The sequence below is a fragment of the Mastomys coucha genome, unplaced genomic scaffold (genome assembly GCF_008632895.1).
Source record: "Mastomys coucha isolate ucsf_1 unplaced genomic scaffold, UCSF_Mcou_1 pScaffold21, whole genome shotgun sequence".
Lineage (NCBI taxonomy): Eukaryota > Metazoa > Chordata > Mammalia > Rodentia > Muridae > Mastomys > Mastomys coucha.
In genome coordinates this window covers 91,146,819-91,158,720 of record NW_022196904.1, presented here as the reverse complement: position 1 = coordinate 91,158,720, position 11,902 = coordinate 91,146,819, and the positions used below count along the sequence as shown (strand labels likewise).

At 39.3% G+C, this 11,902-nt stretch overlaps 1 protein-coding gene across 2 annotated transcripts in view; it reads left to right on the top strand.

The window, feature by feature from the left end:
• LOC116102688 (nuclear pore complex protein Nup98-Nup96) overlaps positions 1 to 11,902 on the top strand; it is a 77,605-nt gene that overhangs the window by 13,723 nt on the left and 51,980 nt on the right. For both annotated transcript variants that reach the window (XM_031387654.1, XM_031387655.1), the window contains exons 4-7: positions 2,501 to 2,641; positions 8,483 to 8,590; positions 9,167 to 9,347; positions 10,800 to 10,963. In XM_031387654.1, the coding sequence (XP_031243514.1) occupies positions 2,501 to 2,641; positions 8,483 to 8,590; positions 9,167 to 9,347; positions 10,800 to 10,963 (594 nt within the window). The remainder of the gene's footprint in view (positions 1 to 2,500; positions 2,642 to 8,482; positions 8,591 to 9,166; positions 9,348 to 10,799; positions 10,964 to 11,902) is intronic.

Below are 11,902 nucleotides of genomic sequence, written 5' to 3'. Positions count from 1 at the left end.
TACTGGAACCAGTCTTTTCTCATCCCAGAACAATGCATTTGCACAAAATAAACCAACTGGCTTTGGGAGTAAGTAGGATACTATTCTTTGGGCTTGTACTTCTAATAATTTAATATTTGATTTGTTTGTTGAATGTCTTCTCTCCTCTTTTTGCTCTATGTTCAGTTATCTCCTTTCCCACCAAGTGGTCAAAACCAGGAAATAGGAGAACCTGAAAGTGTATTGAGTTTACTAGGCTAGAAAAGAGGGCTATAAATAGAGGAGTTCCAGAATACCCAGGGCTATACAGAGAAACAGTGTCTCAAAAAAATACACACACTCAAAAAGACAGACAGAGAGATATGCCTGATCTAGATTGGCCTCCTGGCCTGTGTCTCACATTTACAATGAAGAGATTAGAGCAATGAAATGAGAAATGCTGTTTAATTACTACTCTATTTTTTGCTCATAGCAGATGTTGTTAACTTTGTAAATCTATGTGGCCAGTGGCTATTTCTCTATATACTAATTTAAGGCAGCCGTTAACTGCCCTTATGAGATGATGCCCTGGCTCTCCTGGAACTCACTCTGTAGACCAGGCTGGCCTCGAACTCATAAATCTGCCTGTCTCTGCCTCCCACCACCACCCGGCTGAGGTGATACTGTTTATGTGACAAGAGCATACAAATATATGAGTGGCTAGCAAATATACAAATATACGAGTGGCTAGCAACCAACAATTTTTTGAAAGTCAAAACTGTAGGGATTTTAAAAAAACAAACAAACCATCCAACCTTTTTTTGGTGTGTTTGAGTGAGGCAAAGTCTCATGTAGACCAGGGTAGCCTCAAACTCCTGTGTCTACTTTCCTAGTGTTGTTACGATAGGCTTATGTCACCGTTTTGAAATATTTAAACATGCTACATAGAATGCAAACTTTTTTTCCCATTTGGGGTTTTTTTGTTTAGTTTTTGAGACAGTTTCTCTGTGTAGCCCTGGCTGTCCAGAAATCCATTCTGTAGACCAGGCTGAAAATGCAATCTTAAGGTTTATTCAAAAGAGATAGTCCTACCAACTTTAAATTATAAAGGATCAGAGTTCTTTAGAAGTGATAATTTGCTAATGAGAAATCAAAATGCTCCTAATGGTTATAACTTTACACTAAGTATTGGCAGGTAAGATTTTTCTTGTTTACTGACATTTCTGGTACAATATGTATAACTTTTAATATATTTATTTTTAAAGATTTATTTATTTATTATATGTAGGTACACTGTAGCTGTCTTCAGATGCACCAGAAGAGGGCATCAGATCTCATTACGGGTGGTTGTGAGCCACCGTGTGGTTGCTGGGATTTGAACTCATGACCTTCCGAAGAGCAGTCGGTGCTCTTCCCCGCTGAGCCATCTCACCAGCCCCAACTTTTAATATTTTAAAATCATAGTGTTGGGGTTGGAGAAAGAGCACTGGATACTCTTCCAGAGGACCCAAGTTTAATTCCCAGTCTCCACCTGGCAGCTTACAACTGTTTGTAACTGTAGTACGAGGGGATCCAATATCCTCAGGCAGATGTACATGTAGACGAATCCCAGTACACATAAATAAAAACAAATCATTCTTAAAAATAAGAATTTCTTTTCTTTCTTTCTGTCTGCTACCTTGTCTTGCTTGCTTTTTTTTTTTTTCCTTTTTCCTTTTTTTTCTTTCCAGGCCTCAAACTCAGCATCTGCCTGCCACTGCCTCCTGATTGCTGGGATTCGTATATGTCACTACATCTGACAGTCATTAGTGCTTGCTTTTGTATAATGTATAATATCTCCCCATCTTCCTCCTTTCTTTGAGACAGAGTGGTTCTGAATGACCCTAAATTTCTGATCCTCCTGTCTCTGCTTTTTGAGGACTGGGTTGTAGGTACAAATTATCATATCTAAATATGACATTCTTGAGATAGAGTCTGGCTGTTCTGGAACTCATTGCACAGAACAGGCTGGCCTCAAACTCATAAAGATCTGCCAGTTTCTGCCCCTCTTCTGAGATTATAGGTGTGGGCCATTCTGTCTGGCTAGGGTCTACTATTTCTATATTAGTTTCTTCTTGGATTTTTGAGACAGTGTCTTAGTAGTCTCAACAAGCCTGGAACTCACTATGTAGTTAGCCCAGGCTAGTATTGAACTGAGTGCAGCCATTCCTACGTAGCCTCCCAAGTATTTGGATTATAATCTTCTGAGTAAGAAAAGGGGAAATGAGATGAAATATGCAGTGAAATAAAATATTTCTTTTTAGTTTCGCCTGTAATATTTAAAACCTACCTACACATTTAGCTAACCAATGGCTTTAGACTTGTTCTCTTTGAAAGTGGAAGCACGTGTCATATGAAGTATAGCTTAAATCTGTTTACTCGGGAGAAATGAAGAGTATTTGACAATGTGAAAGTACTGCTGCTTTACTCTTATCCTGCCCTGTGTTCAGGGTGGGTTAACATGAAGTTGTTTGCTATTTAATTCTTGTTTTTCTAACTTACAGATTTTGGAACCAGCACTAGCAGCGGAGGACTCTTTGGAACTACAAATACCACCTCTAATCCTTTTGGTAGCACATCTGGCTCCCTCTTTGGGCCAAGTAGTTTTACAGCAGCACCTACAGGAACTACCATCAAATTTAATGTATGTATTTAATTTCAGTATATTTTTCCCCCATTTGTGTATTTGTAGAATGAATGATCAGATTGCTCCTATCTCCAGTAATACATCTCACATTTTTGCTTTTAAAAAATAAGATTTTTTATTTTTATTTTATGTGTATGAATGTTTGTTACATGTGTGAATATGTACCACTGTGCATTCCAGTACTCAGAGAGACCAAAAGAGTGTCATGATCCTTGGAATTGCAGTAACAGATGGTTGTGAACCACCATCTGGTGCTGTTATAATAGGCCTCAGGACCATAACATAACTGACACAGTAGAGGCACTATTCTGACCTTAGAACTATGTAGGTACTAACACTTGCCAAAACAGGAAACTAATCAGTCAAAGACCTCGTCCATAGTTCCAGGATGCAGTATTAACCTTGCTTTTTGACTAATTTAGTTTTTATTTCTTGGTAACTCTCCTTAATTTAGTAAGTAACTAAATTGTGTGTCAACCAAGATGCGGTTTTTATGCAAAAAAGACAGACCAATGAGGCTTGGAGCTGCATGATTTGGGCAAGTTCCCCATGTAGTCACTAGTGGGCAATACAGACTATATGTATATATGTGTATTCTCTGATGAAATTACCTTGTATCACTAGGAACTTGGGTTTTCTGCAAGAGCAGCTAGTACTGCTGAACCATCTTTCCAGTCCCTAGTTTGGCTCTTCTTTTTTTTTAAAGATTTATTTATTTATTATATGTAAGTACACTGTAGCTATCTTCAGACACTCCAGAAGAGGGGACCAGATCTCATTAGGGATGGTTGTAAGCCATCATGTGGTTACTGGGATTTGAACTCATGACCTTCAGAAGAATAGTCAGCACTCTTAACTGTTGAGCCATCTCTCCAGCCCCCTAGTTTGATTCTTTGGAAAAAACGTTTTAAAAACAGTTTTAGGTTAGGTATGGCAGATGACTTTAAAATCCCAGCACATGGGAGGCAGAGCCAAGTGTAGCTCTGTGAATTTGAGGCTAATGTGGATAGCAAAAAAGCAAATTCTAGGCCTGTCAGGGTTGTGTAGTAAGACCTTGTCTCAAAAATAAGTTTTTGGTATTGTTTCTTTGGTTTTTATTTGTTTTGTTTTGTTTTAATTTTATGTGTATGAGTGTTTTACCTGCATGTTTGTACATGTAACTTGTGTATGGAGTGCCCAGGGAGGCCAGAAGAGGCATCATCCTCTGGAATTGGAGCTACAGCAAATTGTAAAGCATCATATGGGTACTAGGAATTGAATCTGGGTCCCTTGGAAAAGCAATTTGTGTGTGTGTGTGTGTGTGTGTGTGTGTGTATGTATTAGATTTATTTATTTTATGTATGTGAGCACACTGTCATTCCCTTCAGACACACCAGAAGAGGGCATCGGATCCTATTACAGATTTTTTTTTTCTTTTTCTTTTTCTTTTTTTTGGGGCGTGGGGGCTTTTTCATGACAGGGTTTCTGTGTGCAGCCCTGGCTGTCCTAGAACTCACTGTGTAGACCAGGCTGGCCTGGAACTCAAAAATCTGCCTGCCTCTGCCTCCCAAGTGCTGGGATTAAAGGCATGTGCCACCACTGCCTGGCTCAGATTTTTTTCTTTTAAACATTTATTTTATTTTATGTATGTAAATACACTGTATACTGGCTTCAGACCCACCAGAAGAGGGCATCAGATCTCATTACAGATGGTTGTGAGCCACCATGTGGTTGCTGGAAATTGAACTCAGAACCTCTGGAAGAACAGTCAGTGAGTGCTCTTAACCACTGAGCCATCAATAGTCCTTCTCTCCCACATCCTGGGGGGCAATAATTTTTTTAAAATAGTACTAATGACACTGTGCTGACTGTACAAGCCTTTAGTTCCAGCACTCAGGAGACAGAAGCAGGCAGATCTCTGAGTTTAAGGCCTGCCTGGTCTACAGAGCGAGTTCTAGAACAGCAAGGGCACCACAGAGATGTCCTGTCTCTGAAAAACAACAAACAAACAAACAAAAAGTAGTAATGGTCTTATAGTGCTAGTGAGATGGCTCAGTGGGTAAAAGCACTTGATGTCAAGCCTAAGACTGAGTTTGTTCTTTGGGACCCATATGGTAGAGGAGAGAACTACAAATTGACCTTTGATCCCCTTGCAGACAAATAGAATAGTTTTTTAAAAATTACATATAATTTTATAGTACACAGAAAATGTGAAACATAAATCTAGTTTTTCTTTTTTGTTATCATTGTGGGGATTTAGCCAAAATCTCATGCATGGTAGGTGAGCACTTTACTATTGAGCTGTCTCCAGCATGAAACATCTAGGTTATGATATATATTAAGATTTTTCTTTTTTTTTAATTGGATATTTTGTTTACATTTCAAATGTTATCCCCTTTCCCGGTTTCCCCTCTGCAAACCCTATTTCCCCCCTTACCCTGCTTCTATGAGGGTGTCCCCCCCACCCATCCACTCCCACCTCACTGCCCTAGCATTCCTCTACACTGGGGCATCAAGCCTTCACAGGACCAAGGGCCTCCCCTCTCATTGATGCCAGATGAGGCCCCTTCAGCGCCCTCAGTCCTTCCCTAAATTCCTCCATTGGGGACCCTGTGCTCAGTCCGGTGGTAGACTGCAAGCACTCGCATCTCTGTTGGTCAGGATCTGGCAGAGCCTCTCAGGAAACAGCTGTATCAGGCTCCTGTCAGCAAGCACTTCTTGGCATCAGCAATAGAATCTGGGTTTGGTGTCTGCATGTGGGATGGATCCCCAAGTGGGACAGTCTCTGGATGGCCTTTCCTTCGGTCCCTGTTCTACTCTTTGTCCCTGTATTTCCTTTAGATAGGAGCAATTCTGGGTTAAAATTTGAGATAGGTCGGTGGCCCATCCCTCAACTGGGGGGGAGGGCAGTGGGAAGGGGCATGCCTAACCTGGATATGGTCTTGACAGGTTCTCCTTCCCCTTTGTGGGTATTTCAGTTAATGTCATCCCTGTAGGGTCCTGGGAGACTCTTGCTTTCCTGGCATCTGTGACTTTCTGGTTGCTACTCCAGTTTCCCATCCCCCATTGCTACACACCTCTGTTCAGTTTCCTGACCCTCCTCCCATACATGATTCTGCCCCTCTTTGCACATTCCTCCTACCCTCTACTTCTCTTGATTATATTGTTCCCCCTTCTAAGTAGGACTGTAGCATCCACTCTTTGGCCTTCCTTCCTTTTGAGCTTCATGTGGTCCGAGAGTTGTATAGTGGATATTACACACTCTGCTTGAGTACATACCATGTGTATTCTTTTGTGACTGAGTTACCTCTCTCAGTATAATATTTTCTAGATCCATCCATTTGCCTAAGAATTTCATGAATTCATCATTTTTAATAGTTGAGTAGTACTCCATTGTGTAATTGTACCACATTTTCTGTATCCATTTCTCTGTTGAGGGACATCTGGGTTGTTTCCAGCTTCTGGCTATTATAAATATGTCTGCTGGGGGCTGGAGAGATGGCTTGGTGGTTTAGAGCACTGACGGCTCTTCCAGAGGTCGTGAGTTCAATTCCCAGCAACTACATAGTGGCTCATAACCATCTGTAGTGGGATCTGATGACCTCATCTGATGTGTCTGAAGACAGCTATAGTGTACTCCTATACATAAAATAAATAAATCTTAAAAAAAAATAAATAAATATGTCTGCTGTGAACATAGTGGAGCAGGTGTCCAATGACATGTAGGAGTGGTATAGCTGGGTCCTCAGGTAGTACTATGTCCAATTTTCTGAGGATATGCAGACTGATTTCCAGAGTGGTTGTACCAGCTTGCAATCCCAGCAGTGATGGAGGAGTGTTCCTCTTTCTCTACATCCTCACCAGCATCTGCTGTCACCTGAGTTTTTGATCTTAGCCATTCTGACTGGTGTGAGGTGGAATCTCAGGGTTGTTATGATTTGCATTTCCCCGATGACTAAGGATGTTGAACCTTTCTTTAGGTGCTTCTCAGCCATTCGGTGTTCCTCAGTTGAAAATTCCCTGTTTAGCTCTGTATCCCATTTTTTGATAGGGTTTTTTGGTTCTCTGGAGTCTAACTTCTTGAGTTTTTTGTATATATCGGACATTAGCCCTCTGTCGGATATAGAATTGGTAAAGATCTTTTCCCAATCTGTTGGTTGCCATTTTGTTGTATTGATACTGTCTTTACAGAAGCTTTGCAATTTCCCGTCCATCCTCATTGTTTGTTTGTTTATTTGTTTGTTTCTCATTATGGATGGTTGTGAGCCACCATGTGGTTGCTGGGATCTGAATTCATGACTCTGGAAGAGCAGTCAGTGCTCTTAACTGCTGAGCCATCTCACCAGCCCGAAGCTTTGCAATTTTATGAAGTCCCATTTGTCTGTTGTTGATCTTAGTGCATAAGCCATTGGTGTTCTGTTCAGGAACTTTCCCCTGTGCCCATGTGCTTAAGACTTTTCCCTACTTTATCCTCTATTAGTTTTAGTGTATCTGGTTTTATGTGGAGGTCCTTGATCCACTTGGACTTGAGTTTTGCACAGGGAGATAAAACTTGGATCGATTTGCATTCTTCTACATGCTGACTGCCAGTTGAGCCAGCATCATTTGTTGAAAATATTGTCTTTTTGCCACTGAATGGTTTTAGCTTCTTTGTCAAAGATCAAAGTGACCATAAGTGTGTGGGTTCATTTCTAGGTCTTCCAATTCTATTCCATTGATCTACCTGTCTGTCTCTGTACCAATACCATGCAGTTTTTATCACTATTGCTCTATAGTACAGTTCGAGGTCAGGTATGGTGATTCCCCTAGATATTCTTTTGTTGTTGAGAATAGTTTTTGCTATCCTGGGTTAAGATTATTACTCCAATTAAATTTGTGTTCAACATTGATTATGATGGCCCACATGAAGCAGAATTTCTGAGGTAGGGTTTTGCTGTGTAGTTCAGACTGTCTTTATACTAGCTAGCTACATAACTCAAGACTCAAGCCTTGAACTCAGAGTGATCTTACTTTGGCTTTTAAGTGCGAGGATTACAAGTGTCTGTCACTATTTCTGTTTTAAGGCAGCATTAGAATAGTCATCTGTTTATAGAAATTTAAAAAAAAACAGACTATAGAAAAATAACTGAAAATAAGACTTCTTTGTTGAGCTAAATGTAATAATCCATCAATAGTCTTCATCTATTCAAGAATAAAATCTTGCCAGCCAGTAGTGGTATACAACTTTATTCCCATCACTTGGGAGGCAAGGTGGGCAGATATTTGTGAATTGAAGGCTAACCCCGTCTTCAGAGTGAGTTCCAGTCCAGGACAGTCAAGACTGTACAGTAAAACCTAGTCTCCAGAAACAGATTATTCAGATAGTTATGTTATAGGGGAGAGATCAGAAATGTTGCCATATATTTTAATCAAGTATCCTTGATAACAATTTGGTTTTACCATTAGGTTCTTACTGTGTTGCCTGGGCTACTCTTGAATTCCTGGTCTCAAATGACCTTGTTTCAACTTCTAAAATAATTGGGATTATATGTGTGTTTTTCATTGTGCCTAGCTCTATTTTTTAGTTTGTGTAGCCCACCTAGATTGGTCTGGTATTCAGCACTGCCTCTAGAGTGCTGGGATTGTAGGTATGGGCACTTCATGACCTCCTAAATGATGTTTTTTGAGTAGGTGGAAGCATGGGGATTTAATCCAAACCTTTGCAAATGTTAGTCAGGAACTAACTGCTGAGCTGTATTCTACTCTTTGCCTTATCTTGTTATAAAAAAATGAAATAGGGAATAGTTTTAAAGTTTAGTGTCTACTCTATGAGAGTAGACATAACAATTTGGAATTTGAAATATGCCTTTTTCTTTGCAGCCTCCCACTGGTACAGATACTATGGTGAAAGCTGGAGTTAGCACTAACATCAGTACCAAGCATCAGTGTATTACTGCTATGAAAGAATATGAGAGCAAGTCATTAGAGGTCAGTAAAATTAGTAGCAAAAAAAAAAAATCAGCGATTAAGTGGTTCACATTGGTTCTGAATAAATGCCTGGCATTACTAAAGATGTTTTTCAAGATTATGTTTTATTATCTTTATTTATGTATTATATATTTTAGGCTGGGATAATATTCTCCATATATTTTACAGGAGTACTTCGTACATCTTTTTATCTAGTATCCTATTCTGGTTAGATATTTACATTGTGGTGACATTACATTTGTGTGCATACATGATCTTTTAGTAAATTTGTGCCAAATTCTAACTGTTTGGCTTAATAAATTTTTCACTTATTTCAAGTGACAGCATAGGAAAAAAACAAGAAACAAAGCATATCTAACATTCCAAATGCCCTTCTGTTTTCTCCCCCTCATCACAGTCCTTTTCCTCCAAATTTAACTGCCATCATGTCTGTCCATTTTTTGCCCATCTCTTAATCTTATATAGATGGACACTGACTTTGTACTTCAATATATCAATTATATTACTGTGCTGTGTGGGTCTCTTCTAAGTAATCTTTTTCCCATATGTTAATTTTGGTAATGTGTTTACTTTTAGGAACTTCGTTTGGAGGATTATCAGGCTAACCGGAAAGGCCCACAGAACCAAGTGGGAGCAGGTACCACGGCTGGCTTATTTGGGTCTTCTCCAGCAACCTCCAGTGCAACAGGACTGTTCAGCTCCTCCACCACTAATTCAGCCTTTTCATATGGTCAGAACAAAACTGCCTTTGGAACTAGTAAGCACTTTATTGTACCATAAAGAAGAATGGTCAAACTGAGCGTTGGTGACTCTTGCCTCCAATCCCAGCACTCAAGAGGCAGAGGAAGGCATATATCTATGAGTTTTAGGCCAGTCTGAACTACAAAGTGAGTTCCAGGACAGCCAGGGCCATACAGAGAAACAAAAAAAAGGTCAAATAGAAGTAAATCATGACTATTTGTTACAAGAGCTGTGGAGAAAGCAGTTGGGATATTTATGAGTAAGAAGAGACAGTTAAAAGTGTAGGTGGCTAAGGAGTCCTTTCATTTCAGAAGGTGATATTTGAGTAATATCAAGGTAAAAGAACTGGTTTATGTATTTTTAAGAAAATTCAGCTAACTTGAAAAACCTAAGGTTTTAGAAGCTTTTTTGAAGCAGGGTCTCAATATGTAATTCAAGTTGACTTCAAAAGCTTTCAGATGCTGGGATTATAGGCATAAGCCAGAAAGCCCAGCAAAACTCAAGTTTTTGCAGAAGTTAGAGGTGTTTTACAGTTCTAGGGTACACAAGGGCATTGTGGATGTATTAGAACTTGACTCTTGATATATAAATTTGGTTGCTTTTGTACCACTTTGAATATGGTAGTAATAAATGAGCTGGGCTATGTAGAAAGTTCATTTATTACTACCTGTCTCTGCCTCCCATGTCTGTGTGAGGGTGTCATTTTGACATTTATTTATTATATCTAAGTACACTGTAGCTGTCTTCAGACACATTAGAAGAGTGCTTCAGATCTCATTACAGATGGTTGTGAGCCACCATCTGGTTGCTGGGATTTGAATTCAGGACCTTCGGAAGAGCAGTCAGTGCTCTTAACCGCTGAGCCATCTCTCCAGCCAAGAAAGTGTCAGATCTTAAGAGCTATAGATAGCTGTAAGCTGCCATGTAGGTGCTAAGAATTGAACCCAGGTCCTTTGGAGGAATAGTCTGTGATCTTAACCATTGAGTCATCTCTCCAGCCTAATATTTTTTCTTTTTAAAGATTTATTTATTTATTATATGTAAGTACACTGTAGCTATCTTCAGACACACCAGAAGAGGGCATCAGATCTCATTACGGGTGGTTGTGAGCCACCATGTGGTTGCTGGGATTTGAACTCAGGACCTTCCGAAGAGCAGTCGGTGCTCTTCCCCACTGAGCCATCTCACCAGCCCCTAATATTTTTTCTTATAAAATTGAGGAAAATTTGAGTTCACAAGGAAAGTCAGTCATTTTAGAATTTTTTGAATTGAGGTCTAGTAGAAAGGAACATTTTAACATAAAATAGAGTCAGCTGAAGATAGAAAAAAAGGTTACCAAAGAATGACTGTACAATAATTTAGCAGTAGAAAAAGCTTGGACAATTGTTAAATTATTGGCTCATTTGAGAGTTTCATTTTTTGTTTTTTTCATATGTTTTTTGTTTGTGTTTTTTTATTTTTCTGAAAGGCACAACTGGATTTGGGACAAATCCAGGTGGTCTCTTTGGTCAACAGAATCAACAGACTACCAGTCTCTTCAGCAAACCGTTTGGCCAGGCTACAACCACCCCAAATACCGGCTTTTCCTTTGGAAATACCAGCACCCTTGGACAGCCAAGCACCAATACCATGGTAAGGAAACAGGCTCATGGTTAACTCCAGGTCTTATTTGTGACTAGTAGTCATGTGTAACTTATAAGTGCTATCTCCATTGCCTTTCTTTTGAATGGAAGTTCTTCAGTATAGGGAAGAAAACAAACCTGGATTTTTTTGTCAGCCCAATGAGTACATTGACATTTTTGTATGTTATTTATTCTTTCTGAGCATAGTTTTCTTTCAGTAAGAGCTTGCTTAGTGGGCTATCTTGAAGCTATATGCCTTCCGATATTGATATTTTGATCCAGAAGGAATAGGAGGGAAATATGAGAATGGAGCATGTATGTATGATCACAGTACGTTATGTATATAGATGAGATTGTTGAAAAATATTGAAGGTAAAGACAGTGGTTACTGGCACTATAGGGACAGAAATATGGAACTGGATATACTGCAATCTTGGCAATTGGGAGGAGGATCAAGAGTTCAAGGATAACATTGTGTCTGGTTCAAGGCCAATCTGGGCTGCATGAGATTAATCTCAAAAATTCAGTGAAGCATATGTGTAAAGTTGAGAATAAAGAAACGAATCCTCACATTTATATACAACTGATTTTCCAGCATGAGTACCATAACTCATTGTCCATCTGCAAAAGAATGAGGTTAAATCCCTGATATCAGTAATAAGGTTCACTTGATAGATCAAATACCCAGAATTATAAAACTCATAATTGTGTTTTACTTGTGTTTATGACCCAGGATATCACTCTGCAGTCCAGGCTGACCTGGAACTCATGATCTTCTTGCTTCAGCCTCATTCGTGATGGGTTCAATTTGTAAAACATTTAGAAGAAAATGGGTTTTTTTCTTTTTTTTGTTTGTTGTTTTGATAGCAGAATCTTATTACATAGCTTAGAACACCTTAGAGCACATGAGTTCATTGAAAGTTGTTTTATTTTGTTTGTTTTTTGTTTT